The sequence below is a fragment of the Pelophylax lessonae genome (assembly GCF_965119305.1).
Source record: "Pelophylax lessonae genome assembly, chromosome: 3".
In the NCBI taxonomy this organism is placed as follows: domain Eukaryota; kingdom Metazoa; phylum Chordata; class Amphibia; order Anura; family Ranidae; genus Pelophylax; species Pelophylax lessonae.
In genome coordinates, this window is record NC_138770.1 from 370,064,639 (window position 1) to 370,084,582 (window position 19,944).

Here is a 19,944-nt window from a genome sequence, read left to right on the forward strand (position 1 = left end):
TGTTCAACAAGGAAGTGACTGCTCTGGGCGACCTCTAGCAAGAAGAAACTGAAGGCAATTTACACAGTAATGTTGGTAGCATAATTAATAAAGTGGAATGTATGTTCTTTTTTTAACTGTTTCCCACCTGGGCCATTGTAAAATGATGCTCGGGCAGGAACCATATTATTCTGGGAGGACATCATATGATGTCTTCCCAAAACGCACAATCTTCCATCGGCCGTTGCTTTTGGACACAGCCGATGACTGATCGCTGTGCGGGTACCACATGATCACTGTGACCAATCACAGCAGATCACATGACAGTTGTTAACAATGAATGGCTTACTTTAATGCCATTCGTTATATATAATTGGGTTGCTAGCTGTAATTGGTCACAGTAATTACATTTACCATGTGATTATCTGTGGCCAATCACAGCAAATCACAATACACAGTGTCTACACACTGTCATTTAGTAAAAATGTTTGCTTATAGCAGTGAAATTCACTGCTATAAGCAATCATAAAAACATAAAATCCTCATGAACTCCCCAAAGTGGTACAGTGTTACTATAATAACTCTGTATTGCTCTTGTCACAGTATGTAAAAAAAAAAGTAAAATAAAATACATTTTGTTAAAAAAACTTGAAAAAAATATTTATTTATTTTACATACTGTCACCAGTCAGTGTCCCTGGTCACTACCACATCATTTAAATGATGACGCTTTACTGCACTGGTGGTTTTTTGTTTTTATTATTATTATTTTCCAAAAAATTGTGATAAAAATATTACAACTTCAAAAAACATGCCATGCCTCCTTACTAAATACCTCAGATTGTCTACTTTCCAAAAAGGTCATTTGGTTTTCTGGGACTCAAGAAATGAGATGGGCCATCAGTACCTCAGGACTGATCGATTTTCATATATATATATATATACATACATATCATAGTTTGTGGACATAGATTTATAAAGAAAGATTATTTATTTGCCAAATGTTTTTATCATAAACTAAAAAAAGCGTTATTTTCAAAATTTTTGGCCTTTTTTCATTTATTTCATATAAAAACAAAAAAACGCAGTAGTGATTAAATACCACCAAAACAAAGCTTGATTTGTGTGAACAAAATGATAAAAACTTCATGTCAGTACAGTGATTCATGAACGCGCAAATTGTCACTCAAAGTTGCGACAGCGCTGAAAGCTGAAAATTCGCCTGGGCAGGAAGGGGGTAAAAAGTGCCTTGTATTGAAGTGGTTAAAGAACATTCATTGTTATCAAACTGTTATGGGTAAAGTACCGGTTTAATGACACCTTGCCTGCCTTAAGTTTGGTCTTCTTTGAATTGGAATCTACCTTCGTCGGCCACACACGATTTCTTGAACATCTAACAGCTTTAAAGGAGAAGTACAGCCAATGCTTGTTTGGCTGTACTTCTGTGGATCACAGGAGTGCAGTTCGGTTCTGCACTCATGAGACCCCTTTTTTAGCATACAGCGGGCTGAAGCCCACTGTCGGCTAATGTAACAGAGCCGGTGCAGGCTGGGGAATAATCGTGACCATATGGTCGGGATCCACACAAATGCCTGAGCCAGCTGCTTCTGCCCCTCCACAGCCGAGCCCTTCAGTGTCCGTGGGGAGGGGGGGGGGGGGCAGAGCAGAGAGCCGGGGACCGACAGTCACCAGCTCTCTGCTCACGGAGCACTGAGAACTGAGTTCTCAGTCTTGGAGTCTGCGGGAGACTGATGCAGCATCAGATCGATGCTGCATCCAGCCAGGCAAGTGTGATTTCTAAAAAAAAAAACATACCAAACTTCTCTGTTAATACAACCATTGCTGTCCAGGGCTCTAAAATGCCAGGATTCTTCTCCAGCACCCCTGTCTCTATCTGAGTCAAACCACAATAGGCCCAGCCTAGTAGAGGTGGAGATAGATGGGAATGAAGAGGACCAAGAAGCAGTGTTAGAGGAGGCTGCAGAAAATGTCTCACCCCCCTAGACTTCTATACACCTGAGGTTGCAGTTTCAAGCAATATCTTTGCCAAATCGGATATGCTCACTTCTGCAGAGCTCCAAAGCCTTGGCATTTTAGCACTTAAATCTCTATCTCTGAGACCTGCTAAATCCTAAAAGACATTCCCCATTAATGAACAATTAGAATGAGCAAACCCTGTATTCCAGTACCATGTGTTAACTGAGCAATTACAGAAATTACTGCAATTACCTTCTGTTCTGCTCTTTTGTGTGGATGCCCTAGAACAAGTAATGACACAAATTTCCAGAATGGCTCTAATCTCTATTCATATGTGCAATATTTTACGGCTCAAAGCCTGGTCAGCTGAAGCTGCCTGTAAAAGATGGCTCACATTTATGCCCCTTGAAGGAGGACATGCTGAGGCACTTGACAAAGTTATCAAAGATGTCAGAGGAGAGAAGATTTTTCTGCCACAGTGGAATATTCCAAAACCCCCCTTCTCGGGAGGCTCTACCTATTCAAAACACATAGCACCCCACTGTCCAAGGCTTCAGCTTCAGGCTTCGGCCCTTCCTTCCAAGAGTTAGGCCACAAAGCCCCCAAATCTTCTCCACAGCTATCTTCCCAATCAAAGGGTTCCCACACTCCTAATAGTGAGGGGATGTTTGTTACAGTTTGCCTCTCTAAATCACAGACGTCCCAAACCTATGATCCCCCTATGAACCACAATAAGTGGTTTCAAAGGGGTACAAAATTGAGTTCAAATCTTTACCCCTTTACCAATTTCATCCAAAATCTATCTAAGGACAGTCAGATTTGCAAAATGTCCTGAGCCACCTCTTGTCCCAGGAAGTTAAAGTGCCAGTACCCTTACAATGCAGGTTCAGAGGTTTCTACTTAAATGTGTTCTTGATACTAAAGCCCAAATGAGGGTATTTTTTCTATCCGGAGCCTAAAATAACTCAACAAATACCTTCAAATTCCAAAATTTTGCATGGAATCGACAAGGTCAATTATTGCCTCTCTGAGACAAGGGAAATACTTGGTATCTGTAGACTTCCAAGATGCAAACTTTAATTTATCAACCCTATCAGTGTTTTCTACACTTTTCAGTAGGAGATAATCACTTCCAGTTTGTTGCACTGCCATTTGGCCGGTCCTCTGCTCCCAGAGTGTTCACAAAGGTACTTGCATCTCTTCTGACCCTTCTAAGAACTCAAGGCTTCCAGGTTACCGGTTATCTATCTTCTCCTGAAGGACTCATCTCCCTTCCAGATATCTGGAAACATGCACAGGGCAATTCAGATGCTTTGTACTTTCAGTTGGGTGATCATCTTCCAGAAATCTGCTCTTCAACCTTCTCTTTGCTTGGAATACTTGTGCCTGATCCTAGACATATCCCAAGCAACAGCATTCTTTCCAGAAAATAAACTGCTTTCTCTCAGAACCCTTGCTGGGGACATGAGGTCAAAAATACATCCCTCAGTGAAATTGTTTGAGAGCTCTAGGTCTCATGGTAGCTTCTTTTGAGGCTCTCTCAGTTGCCCAAGTTCCTACCTCTCCAACACAACATTTTGTTGACCTGGAACAAACATGCTTCTTCTCTCAACCTAGCCATGCTTCTGTCAAACCAAGCAATATATTTCCTAGCTTGGTGGAAGCCTTGGCAATGGAGACTTCTTTCCATCCTTATAAGTGGAAAGTAATGATGACAGTTGCCAATATTTCAGGCTGGAAAGGAGTGTTTCAAACCCTCACAGTTAAAGGAACATGGACGGTGAGGCCAAGCTCCCCAGGAGCATCCTGGTTCTCAGAGAAATGATGGCTTTGCAGCACTGGACCTCCCTTCTACAAGCACACCCAGTCATGGTGCAATCAGATAATGCCACAGCTGTGGCTTACATCAGCCGCCAGAAGGCACCAAGAGTCATGAAGCCATGAAGGAAGAATGCTAAATCATTTTTTGGATGGAGACTCACTGTTCAGTGATAACTGCTGTCCACCTTCCAGATGTAGAAAACTGGTAGGCCGATTACCTTAGTCACCACTGCCTTGACCAAGGGGAGTGGAACCTTCACCTCAAGATATTCTAACTGATATCATAGATCGAGGACCCTGAACTTGGATAGCCAGGCCTCCAGATTCAACAACAAGATACCTCTTTTGGTGGCTAGCACCATGGATCCTCTAGCACTGGCATCAGATGCCTTGATAATCACCTGGTCTCAGTTAAGGCTAATCTATGTCTTCCCTCCAGTGTGAATTCTACCTTGCCTTTTCCACAAAATAGAGCAAGAAAAGAAACTGGTGATTTCTTGTTGCACAAAACTGGTCCAGAAGAACCTAGTACATGGATATATTTTTGACTACTAGGAGACAACCCCCAGCCTCTTCCCAACAAACCAGACCTGTTTCTCCAGGGACCTTTATACCATCCTGCTTCTTAGTCACTAGCTTTAAAGGCATAGCTGTTGAAGCCCAGGACATTCTGGATTTCCTACAGTAAGGACTCAGAACTTGGTATTAAGCACTCTGAAAGGACAGGTCTGTGCCTTGTCCATTCTCTATCAAAAATCTCTGGCTTTGGCCTCTTTTGTCAAAACCTTTTTTCAAGGTATATCTTGGATCAGACCCCCTTTGCTGCCCCTTGTACTTCCTTGGAACTTCAACTTGGTTCTCTCTGCCCTGCACAAACCACCCTTTGAACAGATCAGGGATTTCCCGTAAGATGACCTCTCCTGCAAAGTGGCCTTCTTGGTTGCTTTAATGTCCTAAGGTGGTATCAGTCTTCCTCTTCAGTAAAGACATAGTCCTTACATCTCTGTACCCTACTTCAGAAAACCCAAAGGACATTGCTGTTCATTGCTTTGCATAGTCAGAACCTTTAGAGTCTACTTCAAAGCAACGGCTTCTATCAGGAAGATGGTCTTCCTGTTTGTCCTACTCTCAGGATCTTACAAGGGACATCCTACTTCAAATCATTGCTAGATGGATAAGACCACTCATTGCAAGAGCTTGCACTCTAAAAGCGAAAGCTCCTGCTTTGCTTTTATGTGACTTCACGAGGTTGATTGATATTTTTTGGCCATTCCAGCCATTTGTCTCTATAGTCCAGCCTTGCAAAGTTGACACCTAGTCCTCTGTTTATACATTCTCAAAATTATAACAGGTGGACAAGTCTTCTACGGAAGCAGGTTTTGGCCAGAGGGTTCCTGCAGCGACATTCTAAAGTTGGGTCTCTGTTGTTGTTGGGCCTGTTGACACAGTTCTATTTGCCTAGTTATTTTTAGCCCTTCTCATTCATTGCTTGGGGATGTCCCGGGATCTGTGAATACTCAGCCTGTGACCTGTACTATAGGTTTACGAGAAGAGGAAAATGAAATGCCTATAAATTCCATATTTTGGAGTTCAGTACAGGACACAGTCCACCCTCCTTTCTCTTCTTGGGTTACCCTGCATTGCTTGCTACAAAACTGTGGACTCACATGGGTTAGAGATATAGAGGGCACCCAAGGGGCATCCTCAAAAGCTTTGTCAGTGTCCAATCACCTAAAAGTATGGGTCCGTACATATGGTCATGATTACTCTGCCTGTGTCCTGTACTGTAGTTTAAGATATATAATTAACAGGTAAGTCAAAATATCTCTTTTACTATGCCCTAAAAGCATTTATGATACTGTATAAAGTCCTCTTTTTTTGTACTAAGTACACATACTGTAGGTGCTTTATCACAGAGTTTGTTCTTATAATCATTTATTTTTTATTTTTTTATTAGTCACGCCTCACATTGTATGCAGATGCTGCTCAGAACCCTACTGAGGATGTGAGCAATCTGATAGAAAAAGAAAAAAAAAAAGAAACCGATACACTATATCGTTTCCACAGTACATTTGTACAACTGCATTTAGTAGCATGTTGTCGGCCCCTTTCACACTTGGCAGAATCCGTCCAAACAGATCCGCCTGCTCAGCAGGGGATCTCTCTGCAGATCCTTACTAAGCAGGCGGATGACAGATCCATGTAGCAGAGTGGACATGGATAAAGCCCACTGCTCTCTCTGTCCTTTTCCATCCAATTGTCATCCAATTCGCCAGACAGATAGCGAACATATCCCCATCCCTCTGTTTTTAGCCAACCGGATTTGATCGAATGCCGCCGGGTGACAGCGGATATGTGTCCCATAGAGCAGTGGTTCTCAACCTCAGTCATCAAGTAACCCCAATGGGCCATGTTTTCAGGTTTTCCTTTACTTTGCACAGCTGCTTTAACTTAAATGGTATTGGTCAGAGCTATTCTATCTAGGGGAAGTTCCTAAAGCATAGCCCGTTGGGGGTACCCGAGGACTGAAGTTGAGAACCACTGCCATAGAGAACAATAGGTTGTCTTATCAGGTCCGCCTGAAAAATGGACAGGTGGATCCGATCTGTCCACTGGTGTGAAAGGGGCCTTACATACACCTGTGTGATCTCTTTGCTATCCTCACATGCACATGACTAGTTTTAGAGTGTCTTTTGTGTAATTTTTTTATTTGATAGCAAACTGTGCCGTTTATCTTAAATCGAGCTATTTTGATCCTGATGAGTGTTAAGTCTTCCATTGAGAAACCTGTCTGAGCACATATCTACATGATAAACTGCTCATGCCCTAGAGTCATTTAATTGTCTACCTTTCTTCTGTTGCCTGGAGACAGTACAGCCTTCGTTGTAAATGTGTTACCTGAAACCCAGGCCTGGATCCTTTCCAGGTGTTGTGAACAGGAAATGCACCTTGCTGCGGTTATGTGAACTATTTCACTGCTACTCAATGAAAGGTCATCCTTAGATCACATTGATAATAATCTTTAAAAGAAAGAAACGGTGTTTCCTTGTTGTAAAATGCTTTAAAAACTGTATTTGTTGTGGCTGAACAATGATATAGGTCAGACTGCATTAACACATTGAAGTCAGGCACATGTCTTGTGCCACGAGTATTGTGATATATATGTTTTGAGATGACATCCCTCATTTTCAAAAAGTATAATCTTTTGAACTTGGAGGTAAAGGAAAAGATTAATAGCGGTAACCCAATAGTTAGGATGCTGTGTAAAATCTACAAAAAAAACAATGCAATGATTTGTAAATCTCAAAATCCCTTATTTTTTTCAAAATAGAAAATAAAAAAGCACATCACATGTTTAAACTGAGAAAATGTACTATTTAAAAAAAAATAAGGTGATTTTGAAACTGATGACGACAACAACATCTCAAAAAAGTTGGGACAGGGCAACAAAATGCAGGAAAAGTAAGTGGTATTACCGAGGAATTGGAAGAACATTTTTAAACTAATTAGGGTAATTGTTTAAAGGTCAGTAACATGATTTGGTATAACAAGGGCATCTTAGAGAGTCAAGAGTGTCTCAAAAATAAAGATGGGCAGAGGTTCACCAATCTGTGAAAAGCTGCATCTAAAAATTGTCAAACAATTTAAGACTAATGTTTCTCAACATAAAATTGCAGATACAAGTTGACATTTTACATTCTTTTTGGTAACCACATGTGCTGTATCCTCTAGGCCAGGGGTCTCCAAACTATGGCCCTCCAGTTGTTCAGGAACTACAATTCCCATCATGCCTATTCATGTCTGTGAATGTGAGAGTTTTACAATGCCTCATGGGATGTGTAGTTCTGCAACAGCTGAAGGGCAGTAATTTGGAGATCTCTGCTCAAGGCTAAAGGGGAGAGGGATCCTCCGGTTTGTTAACGCTCAATTAAAAAGCCTGCATCTCTGATGGTATGGGAGTGCATTAGTATGTATGGACATGACAGCTTGCACATCTGGAAAGGCACCATCAATTGGAGCAGCGTATGCTCAGGCAAGAATGGGACAACATTACTTTCCCAAACCTCCAGCAACTGGTCTCCTCAGTTCCCAGATGTTTACAGAGAGGTGTTAAAAGAAGAGGGAATGCTACATTGCGGTAAACATGGCTCTGTCCCAACTTTTTTTGTGATAGGGTTTGTAGGTTGCTAGCTATTTGTTTCCCTGTCCCAACTTTTTGGAGAAGTGTTGCTGGCATCAATTTCAAAATTACCTTATTTTTTTCTTAAAATAGTACATTTTCTCAGTTTAAAAAAATTTGCTTTGTTTTCTATGTTCTTTTATGAATAAAATTTGGGTTTATGAGATTTGCAAATCATTGTATTCTGTTTTTTATGTCGATTTTAAACAGCGTCCCAACTCTTTTGAAATTGGGGTTGTACATAAGCATTATAATATATGTAGGGGTTATTTTTAGCATTTGATGCTTTTGCAGTTATAACAATATGTGCAGCGCTACTGAATGTTTACCCATAAGGTAGCCATTAATAGATACTTAAACCGTGTGTGAATTTCATATATGGAGTAATCCAATATTAAATCAATGTGGAAATACTGTATAAAGAAATGTGTTAGGAAGTACAAATCAGACTTCAAATGGTATATATAATAGTACAGCGTAAAAAAAAAAATAAAAAAATAAATCTATTTCTAAAAAATAAGTTTGTAGGGGCTTGTGTTTGTGGACAATTACACAGTGCCCGAGTCTCGCCTGTTCCACACTGCTTCTGCAAAGGACATGGTGTCCTATTCCTGAAAATTTGGATGCTGAAAGGTGTTGTTTTTTCCTTTACAAGAATTTAGGAAGAAGTGATTGATACCATTTTCAAATAAATTCAGTATTGATAGGTATTCACTTTGGTGAACAATAAGTGAACAATGCATGCAAGTTTTACTGTTTTTTTTTTTTAAAAGCAAAGCAGATTGAGGTTGACCAGCCCAAAGGAACTCTCGTCATCCTACCAATACTCTCAGGGCTCTGAGATATTATACAAAGTCCCAGACTAATAATCTTGTCCAGACCCTAGGTATGCCACTTTCTAGACAGTATATTAATTACATTGTGTATTTAATTATAGGGTCATAGGGCTATATTTATTAGAAGTAGGCAAATCTAAGCACATTCACATGCCTGGATTCTCCTGTACTGCATTTTGGTCCAAAAAAGCTTGTGTTTTTCTGTGTAGTGGTGCCTTTCTGGAACAGCCATATTTGTGGGGCTTGAGGCTTTAAGTGTTCATTATGGCACACGGACATTATCCAACATGTTGTTTTATTTCGTTCAGAAAATTCCTCACCACTCACTGTACTGTAGAGTGGTTCTGTTTATGTATAGTCTTAGGGATTTGCTGTTAAAAGACAGCATACATAAAAGCATAGTTACATCTCACTATAAGTGTTTGAATAGACATACACAATCTTTTAATGTAATACTGCATTTACATTACACTGCAATTCCTTTAAATATCTGTTTGTATACATCATAGTCTAGTCTTTTTTTTTATAACTAGCTTGAAAATATTCTCCTTGTATATGTATTGCATTGCTTACAGATTAGCAATTTAGAGTACACAGAAGGTCTGGCGCTAAAATTATTGCTCCCACTATGATGTTTGCAGCAGTACCTCACATGTGTGGTGTAATCACTATTTACATATGCGTGCAACACCTACGTGCATGTTGCAAGTGAGCACAGGAGGTCTGGGGCTCTTGAAATTTTTTAACGTATTATTTCTTTTATTTAAGTGTATTACTTCTACATGGAAAAGCATCACTGGCTGAAAATGTTGATACTGGCATGATGCCTGCAGATGCAGGCATCATCCCCGTATAACTACAGAAACTCTAGGATATCATATGATGTCATAGGGGTGGCAAGTGGTTAAAGGCTCAATCCCCCCCCCCCTAAATAATAATCCTGGTATAATTACTTGCTCTGTGCAGTGGTATTGCATAGAGTGGCCCCGAACCTCCACTTCTGGGGTCCCTGGTGGCACTCTCGGCTCCTCTCCTTCTGTTTGTTCTCCCATAGCAAGCTGCTTGTTATTGGGGGTACACCTGCAGATCTGCTTCTGAACCGAGCTGTGTGTGTCCATAGATAAAAAAAAACACAGACCTACTGCCTGATTTTACTGACCCCTGTCTATACATGTGAAAGGAGCCATAAAATGTATTTCCACTTTTTCAGCTCACATGGGATAACACCTACATGATGTTTGTTACAAGTTCCCATTCACGTACTAGAACTTAATGACTTTTAGTTTGCTGAAGCACAGTGTATCAATCTGCCATTCAGTTCAGAATAAAAAAAAACACATATATCAAGCTAATAAAAACATTTTCTTTGTAATGTTACAAAACAAAATGATATACAAAAGCATTCAAGACTTCTCAAATCCCAAGAAATATAAAACATTCAAAGTTCAATGAGTATCCATCCATCCTCTACAGCAGGAGTTCCTTATCCTAGTATTCATATGCCTTCCTTGCGAGTATGGGAACCAAATAATGGAAGTATGGACCTGGATCTTAATATTTAAAACAACCAATCAACAATTATATCACTTAACTCGGATGTCTTCCTGGTATAACTATTTGATATGTTGAAGTGCTTATCAATGTACCTTGATTCCACATTTTAAATGCAAATGAACAATTACAAAAAACAAATCTATTTTCTATAAATATGACATAATACTTTTTTCCAGCTCTTCTGTTCCTAGCTGTCCACATGCAAAGTAAAATCAAGCTATTGACATCTTTTGAGGTCTGACTGCTACCTAATAGGACTAGTGATACTGATGATTTCAACAGTCAGAACATGGGGCGGGGGGACACGAACCCATGTGCTAAAAAGTAGTGTAATAAAGTAAAGTAATGTAAAATGTATAAATGTTTCTCTCAAGCTTACAATCAAATGAAGATATAAATGTTTCTCTCAAGCTTACAATCAAATGTAGCTGATAAGTCTCAGACTCCTCATTCATATGTTCATAACTTTCTTAAAAGCTACACATCCATAAATCCTGAAAAAAATATATAGGATTTTAAAAGCTTATAGGAGATTTTAGTGATTGTGACTACACATATTTTAAAGGGAAGGTTGAATGTTAAAGTAACACTGAAGGCATTTTTTTCTTACCCTAATGGCAGTGGAAAGACTTATTTTATGTGATGCCTGATGTTCACATTATCTTTCTGCCACCCAAATCTGCTTACCCCCTCAAGAGCCAGCGCTGCTGTCCTCTGCTTTGGTGACTCCATGTTCTCTCCCCTATCTGTAAGATCAGGGAAGCCACGATCTGTGGCCAGGAATGAGCCGCAGAGAATGGGAGAGTTTTTTGTAAGTTTTTGGGCACACTGGACAATTTACATGTTTTAGAGTATGTTACAGAGTTATGTAAATTATATACCTGCTCATCTTGCATACCTGTTAATGTTTAGCAAATCTTTAACAATAATATTTTAAATGGATCTTTAGCTTCATCAAGTGATTTCATTTTTTATTTTTTTGCAAAAGTTAATATTATTATTATTTTTTTTTTTTACATATATGCAGCATGGACGAACCCCTTTACATCTTGCAGCCCACAAAGGACATCTTAATGTGGTCCAGATCCTGTTAAAAGCTGGGTGTGAGCTAAACATACAGGATGATGTAAGTAAAATCTCTGTTTCCACGTACTATTCCAGTGACAACAGTTTCACCAAACAAGAAGTGGGGGGAGCTCTACAACATCAACACAGACAGAAATATAAATTCACTTTTTGAATAGACTAGGGAAAAGCTTGTACCACTATCTGAGATATATTGCTGTACATGGTTTTGTTGCAAATTTCCCCTCACTTCCTGCTTGGGGAGAAGAAATCTCTCTAACGTACCACCAGATAGAAGAAAAACCTGGGGCATACAGTATTATGCAATAGTTTTAGGCAGCTGTAAAAAAAATGCTATAAGAATGCTTTCAAAAAAATATATTTACATTTTTTATTTTTATTAATTTACAAAATGCAAAATGAGCAAACAGAAGAAAAATCTAAATCAAATCAATATTTGCTGTGACAACCTAGGATGTATTCTTACACTTGCACACTCTATACACATGCACAAAGACAGGGATTTTGTAGACTGGTGTATGGTTAACCAATTATACCAAGCAGGTTCTAATGATCATGAATGCTATATGTAGGTTGAAACTCAGTCATTAACTGAAGCAGAGCTGTGTAGGAGGCTTAAAAATTGGTGAGGAACAGCCAAACCAAACTGCTACTAAGGTGAAGTTGTGGAAGACAGTTTCATGTCACAGGTCATACATCATGGCAAGACTAAGCACAGCAAAAGGGGCGCAAGGTAGGTATACTGCATCAGCAAGGTCTCTTCCAGACAAGGATTTTGAAGCAGACTGGGGTTTTTGAAATGTGCTGTTCAATCTCTTTTGAAGAAGCACAATGAAACGGGCAACGTTGAGGACTGTAGACGCAGTGGTCGGCCAAGGAAACTTCGTGCAGTTGATGAAAGACACGTCATACTTCCCTTCGACATCGAAAGATGTCCAGCAGTGCCATCAGCACAGAACTGGTGGAAACCAGTGGGGCCTAGGTACATCCATCTACTGTCTAGTGAAGTCTGGCCAAAAGTGGTCTTTATGGAAGAATTGCAGCCAAGAAGTCATACATCCGACGTTGAAATAAGGCTAAGTGACTCAACTATGCATGAAACATAGGAACTGGGCTGCAGAAAAATGACAGCAGATGCTCTGGACTGAGGAATCAAAATGTTTAATATTTGGCTGTAGCAGTTTGTTCGGTGAAGGGCTGGAGAGCACTACAATAATCAGTGTCTGCAAGCAACAGTGAAGCACGGTGGAGGTTCCTTGCAAGTTTGGGGTTGCGATTGCTCAAATGGAGTTGAAGATTTGGTCAGGATCAGTGGTGTCCTCAATGCTGAGAAATACAGGCAGATACTTATGCATCATACCATTCCATCAGGGAGGCGTGCGATTGGCCCCAAATTTATTCAGAAGCAGGAAAATCACCTCAAGTATACAGCCAATGTAATTTGAACTATCTTCAGTGTAAAGAAGAACAAGGAGTCCTTGAAATGGTGACTTGGCCCCCACTGAGTCCTGATCTCAACATCGAGTCCGTCTGGGATTACATGAAGCGGCCAAAGGATTTAGGGCAGTCTACATCCACAGAAGATCTTTGGTTAGTTCTCCAAGAAATTTGGAACAATGTACCTGCTGGGTTCCTTCATAAACTGTGTGGATGTTTACCTAGAAGAATTGATACTGTTTTGAAGTTAAAGGGATCACACCAAATATTGATTTGATTTGGATTTCTCTCCTGTTCATTCACTTTATATTTTGGTAATTGATAAACTACTAACACTTCTCTTTCTGAACGCATTCTTAATGAACAGTAGTGTACATTTTAATGTGTATACACACAGTGTATTTAATTATTTTGCATCTATATTTTCCCAATTTGAAAGATCTACGAATTATAGTTAATAGTTGTATCGCCATCTCTAATAAAATAATTTCTCTTAAAGGAGTTGTAAAGTCTCAGGGTCTTCCCCTTAATGCATTAAGGTGAAAAACCTTTGGTGCAGCAGCTGACCCCCAGACCGCCCCTTATTCTTACCTGAACCCGAGCGTTCCAGCGACAAACATGAGCCCAGTGTCTCGGGTCCTCATTGGATAGATTGATAGCAGCAGGAGCCATTGGGTCCCACTGCTGTCAATCAAATCCAGTGAGACAGGAGCCGGGGTGCGGTGCCGAGTCCTGCTGTCTGTGTCAATGGACGCAACAGCGGGACTCATGAGCGCGTCCGCACAGGTGCCCCCATGGAAAGCAGCTCTCCGTGGGGGTACTCAATGAAGAGGAGGAGCCACGAGTGATGCTAGGGCTCCCCAGAAGAGGAGGATCAGGGCTGCTCTGTGCAAATCCCTTGCACAGAGCAGGTAAGTATAACATGTTTGTTATTTTGCACAAAAAAGCAAACCTTTACAATCACTTTAGCACTATAATTTATGGATTGCTGCATTCATAGGGAACAGACATTATAGTTAATTTTTACAGTCAAGCTGCTTTATGTTGCCAGCAAAACACTTTTGAAGCAACATATGGCTATTTTTGCATTTTAAGCAGTGTAGAAAAAAAAAGCAATTGCATTAAAAAAAAAAAAAAAAAAAGGATTTTTCGTATTTTTTCTTGTTATTACATGTGTTTAGAACACAGTCTACAAGGACACTGCAATAGACATTTCTTAAATGAAAACTATTTTACATTTTTAAACCTAAATTCTACACAGATATAAAAGTTACAAATTAATGCAGCTTTTTAATGATTAATACAGCCTCAAATGTGTTTTTAAATTCAAGCAGTGTGTAAGCATCCACATCTGACCTCATAGCCTCTTGCAGAGTACAAGGAGCCAATTCGTTCAAATGCTGACAAGCAGCATGCTGATATAAAGAGAAAGCAGAGCGACAAAGAGATGAAATCATCACTGTGCTGCTTCTCCTTCCACTGTTCAGTCATGGCTGGGGTAGGTCCAAGATGATCTGAGCTCAGTGGAACTTGGTTAAAAAAAAGAAAAACAGCCATAAGATTAAGAATGTCCAGTGCCAGAAAAAAAAACTGTTCTGCACTGTCAAATATTGTGGCAAAACCTGCTTTTATTTAATATTTTTTTGGGCTATCTATTTTTATCTTGTTTTTGTCTGACGTTCTGCTTTAAATTCCTATTCATCTTTAATAATAGCTTCCAGATTATAACTTATTCAGTTAATATTGTTGATGTTGCGACATATTTAGAAGGTACTTTTGAACAATCCAACTAGATTCTAGCGATTGCAGTGTTTCAGTAAATAACTGTCTGTCTCTCATGCCTACACCCATTAACAAATTGGACTATTTTTAATTTGAATGTACTATTCAATAAATTGTTACACTAAACTGTTAAAATGTTAAATTGTAAAAATCTGTTATTTCCTTATAGTCGGAAAATCGTATAACTTGTGTAAATAGTTAAAATGTAACATCATGGACAAGCCACTTAATTTAGGAAGCGAAAGGTTTTGTTCATGGTTCAATAAAAAGTGTGTAAAAAAAATAGTAATTAATGCCTAAAGCTTACCCAAAACAGAAAAAATAAAAAATCAGCACAAGGAATGTTACTTACCTTCAGTGAGTTGTGTCCCTTGTACTGCCGTGTCCTCTGTTTGCCAAAATCTCCCTCCTCTGAAGCCTCCCCTCCGCCGTAATTTTCCAGTGTGGTGTGGGTTAATAGAATAAAGGGCTGTCACAAGCTTTCATCAAGAGTGCTTGACCATGCTCATCCTTTCTGCCCAGCTCCTCCATTCATAGACATCATACCCCAGCTATTGTCAATGAAGCATGATCTAAGAATGAAGGGTGACAGACCTTTCAATCACCCGCCCATCCTCCAATCATTGATCCTGTTTAGATCATAGAAACTGCAGTAAAAGCTTCTCTGAATGAAGCAGCTGGCCAGAAAGGACAGGCATAGTCAGGTATTCTTGATGGGAACTTGTGACAGTTAATTTCTTCCTATGATGCTCCCCCTGCCAATCCTACAATGTGGCAGGAGGGGCTTTGGAAGAGAGAGATTTCAATGAAAGGATGACACAGCGGCACATGGGACACATCTTGCTGAGGTAAGTAGTATCCCTTTTGCTGATTTTTTTTTAACAGATAGAGCCGTTGGCTTTTTTTCCTTGCGTTGCATAAAAAAAGCAGTAGCTTTAGAATTGCCTTCATACTTTATGAAGGATTTAACGTTAATCTGTGGCCCTAGGACTTATGCCTCATGAGACCATTACTGAATTGACTTTCTGAATAACCAGTCCATTTGATAAAGCAGATGTTTTTCATTTAGAGAATATTTGAGCCAGAGTAGCCTTGTCGTCTTAAAGCAGAACCTCTGGTTTCCTTGGCATAGTTTTAAAGATAATTGTGAAGGGAAGTGTGGTAACTTTTGTCCAAAAGACAAAAACCACTGTACATGACCACCAAATATGTATTTAATTGCCAGCTTTTGATCATCATCTGTAACATGTTGTTAGGAACAGGGATTTTGTGAAAGACCAAAGATACCTGTGGGTATAAGCATGATACATCAAGATTAGCGTGCCATAGGGAACAGTGGCTGTAGCCACACTGTCCAGTGTGAGGGGCTTAAAGGGGCACAGTTAAACAGAATATGAGCCTGCTTCTTGTATTTACAGTGCCCCTGTGCTGCAGTCCTTGTAATCACATAGTATGTTTTGGCCCTTTCACTGCCAGAACCATTTTTGCATTTTTTGCACGCCTGTTTAAAAATAATTTTAGGCCTCAGGATTACTTAAAACCCCCAAAACATTAAACAGTATCTTTTCTGAAAACCGAGACCCTAGAATATCAAATTGTGGTAGTCCCAAGTTTTTTTCTTGTCACATATTAGCTCAACGGTTTATCAAGTACAACATTTCTGTAAAAAAAATACAGTAAAGTTAAAACAAAGGACACACAAACACAATGTATTACTGCTTTTTTTCAGTAAAAAAAAAAATAAAAATAAAAAAAAAAAGACGTAGCTGGACCGAGTAAATAGAATTCCCACCCCTAAGGCAGAAGGAAGGGAGTAAGGAAAATAACAGACACTGTGCCCTTCTTCTGGTGCATAGGGACGACCGACTAAAATTATCTTTGACAAATTTTATTTTACCTTTAAGGAACCTCCACCATGCTTGACTGTTGCCTGCAGACTCATTTTTGTACTGTTCTCTACCCTTTCAATGCTGCTATGTTAAATTTTGGACCTTCTTGGAGTCAGTCCTCCTTACTCACAACACACTCCAGCACTAAGGGCTCTTTTACACTTGTCGTACCCTCTGTAAACTGATCTGTGGCAGTTGATGCTTTCTGTAAATGCATGTGTGTGAATACTGTTTTTCTTTTACAGGGAAACCAGACTGCCCTGCATCGGGCAGCTGTGGTGGGACATAGTGATATTCTTGCAGTGTTGATACAAGAAGGTTGTGCTTTGGACAGGCAGGATAAGGTATTACAACTGGCTAAAAATAAACTGTAAAAAAGCTAATTTAATAACTATTTAATTAATTACTAAACAAATAGTAAATATAAATGTTCCTTATTTCATTAAAGCAAACCTTTTCATGCATATTGTAGAGCAGCAATATTATTAAGTGGACACTACTTTGCAATTTCTTTTTACTCCCCTCAGGGCATTCTAATATGCAGTCTTGACTTTAATGGCAAACTTGAGAGCTGGCCCACCTGTCTCTAACACCTAGTTATTTGTTTTTAAATATTTCCCATCATCAGTGCCACAGCAGAGGTTCACAAGCAGTCAGCTGGAAAAGCAGATCCCTAGTGCAGTGATGGCAAACCTTTTTGAGCCCGAGTGCCCAAACTGCAAAACAAAACCAACCTTTTTATTTCAGTGCCAACACTGAATTTAACCTGCCAGCGGCTCTGTACAGAGGATAGGATTGATCAACCCTCTGAATGAGCCCTAAGGGACCAAAAACGTACAATTCTGCCCAAAAAAAAAAACCTTTTGTGCTTATTCAAAGGAGTGCGTTATGTTAAGAATGCAGGGATCAGGAGTGCATTATGTTAAGAATGCAGGGATCAGTAGTGCGTTGGGCTCAGAATGCAGGGATCAGAAGTGCTTTTCGTTTAGAATGCAGGGATCAGGAGTGCATTATGCTCAGAATGCAGGGTTTAGGTGTGCATTGTGCTCAGAATGCAGGGTTTGGGGGGGGGGGGTGATGTGAAGGGTGCTAGGGGACACTGCTATGGGGGTGGCCCTGCCCATAGCAGTGTCTTTAGCCCCCTTCAGATCACTTCTTACACACACACACACACAGTAGTTGTCCTTTGCCCACCCCCCTTTTCCCCCTATAGCAGTGACCTTTGGCTTCCCTCCCATAGCAATGTCCTACCTGTGTACACATTCCACAGTTCTCCACATGGTCATGCTTCAGTGCCCGAGCCCCTGCACAGGCATTCTCCTCTTCCTCAGTTTACAGAGGCACCGCGGCGCTGCTTACAGGAGCAGACACTGAGTGTAAGTCCTTCCCATTAGGCTATGTGCAGGGAGGGATTTACAGGCATCACCCGCCCCGCCATCGATTGCACTGATGCAAGTTGGCACCTTCATGCCAGCACCGTCAGTGTAAGTGATTGCCTGGCTGGGGGATTTCCGCCTACTTACCCTGGCGGCGCTGGTGCTGTAAGTTCACATGCCCACAGAAAGGGCTCTGCATGCCAGCTGTGGCACACGTGCCAAAGGTTTGCCATCGCTGCCCTAGTGGATAATGCAAGTTCATCTGAGGTGCAGGGTCTAAGCACTAAGCAGTATTTACCAGAGCTTCTGATGGTGGAGATGAGTTTTGCTGCTAGAACCAGTGGTTAAATTTTTCCTTTCGTCAGCAATTGCACTTTAGTTTTCTTTACCCTCTTACACTTTCAGGAGTGTCTAAGAAGCCTTCTGTATTAGTACAGTACTGGCCACAGTCTCACCATGGTGACTGGCTGCTGCCTTTTGAAGCTTCGAAAGCCTGAAGCTGTGTGTGGGAGAGTGCTTGCAAATTATCAGTGATAAGTATGTTCTGATGGTCAGCACAGGCAGATAAAACTCAGCCTGTTCCCTGCTGAAGGCTTCACAGAGTGCTGGAGGCTTTACAGTCTGACAGCCAGACACCCTGGTGGGCCAGGAGGGTGCAGCCTGTCTTGAAGCATTAAAAAAGACGCCACTGTTCCTAACAAAAGGCACAGTAAACTGTTATGCAAGTGTAGCAATATTTCCAGGCATTGGGCCTCATGTGGGTCTGCCATTGTTACCGTGAATACTTCCAACACATTGAATTTGAAAACCCAAGTGTGAGAGCTGAGACAATGACAATTCCGGCATTTATGGTTTGTTTTGTTTATTTTATAATGGGGATGGGAGAAGGGAATGAGTGGGATACTCCTCCGGCTCAACTAGGTTTAACTACTGGGACACTTTGTAGAAAGATGCCTGTTAGCGCTGTCCTGACGCCAGCTGTATGCCGACCAACGCTTCCTGGCACTTGAAATACTGTTCTGCTGAAAGTGCTGAAACTTCGACTTTAACTCCTTGGTTAACTCAGAAGATCCAGGACTGTAGTAATCCTTGACTCTTGACACTCTGTCTAGCTCAAAAGTCCTGTGTATGACTCCCTCCAGCCCTTCACTGACTGAGGTAGCTTCTTGTAACTACTTGTGCTGCTGCAACTTCTAACACTGCACTCTTGACTCTTCAGGGCCCAACCGCTGGCACCCCCTCTACACTTCAGGGTCCTCTCACTAGGCAACCCCCTTAACACTTCAGGGTCCTTTCACTAGGCAACCCACTTGACACTTTAGGGTCCTTTCACAAGGCAACCCCCTTGACACTTGCAGGCTCCAGGATCCCTGGAACCTTCACCGGAGTGGTCCCCTCTACACTAGGCAGACCCCCCAGGGGCAGTTCACAGTATTCACGACCTTGGAAGGCTTTCCTGGAACTGAACCCCTCTTCCTCCGCTGGTCCTCGGCACACCGGATCCTCTCTGCAGCTCAGCTCAGCTCTCTCTCCCGGATTCTCAGGCAGCCATCCGAGACACCCAATCCTTCTGACAGGAGGGGAGACAGCAGTACCCTCACTCCTGGGACTCTGCTTCCCGCCAAAGACGCTGCGTCATGCGTTCCCCTCAAACTTATACCCACTCTCAGAATCCTCTGCGGCAGAATCTGCCTTCTGGAGTAGATACAGGCCTGAATGGGCCACTGATTGGGTTTCCTCCACTGCCATCATGAAAATCGTGGCTCTGCTGTTAGGCAGCCAAAGCCCATTATGCTTTTACCTAGCACCTACCTTGTAGGGTGCTACATAAGGATAGCATTAGTAAGTGCAAATTAAAGTCTAATAACTTGTGCTACCTAAAAATCATGCGATTTCTATTGCGACTTTACCGCGCGACTTGATTGGACTTTGGATGAGTGCGACTTTATGACTTAGGCTTTGACCAATGTGATTGTCTTGTTTGTGCACCGTAAAGTCTCTAGACAAGTGCAGAGGGGAAAAAATAGT

The 19,944-nt window shown here is 41.0% G+C and overlaps 1 protein-coding gene across 1 annotated transcript in view; it reads left to right on the forward strand.

The window, feature by feature from the left end:
* ANKRD6 (ankyrin repeat domain 6) overlaps positions 1-19,944 on the forward strand; it is a 133,540-nt gene that overhangs the window by 26,171 nt on the left and 87,425 nt on the right. Inside the window, exons 2-3 of the mRNA XM_082249432.1 lie at positions 11,374-11,472; positions 16,786-16,884. Coding sequence (XP_082105558.1) covers positions 11,374-11,472; positions 16,786-16,884 — 198 coding nt within the window. The remainder of the gene's footprint in view (positions 1-11,373; positions 11,473-16,785; positions 16,885-19,944) is intronic.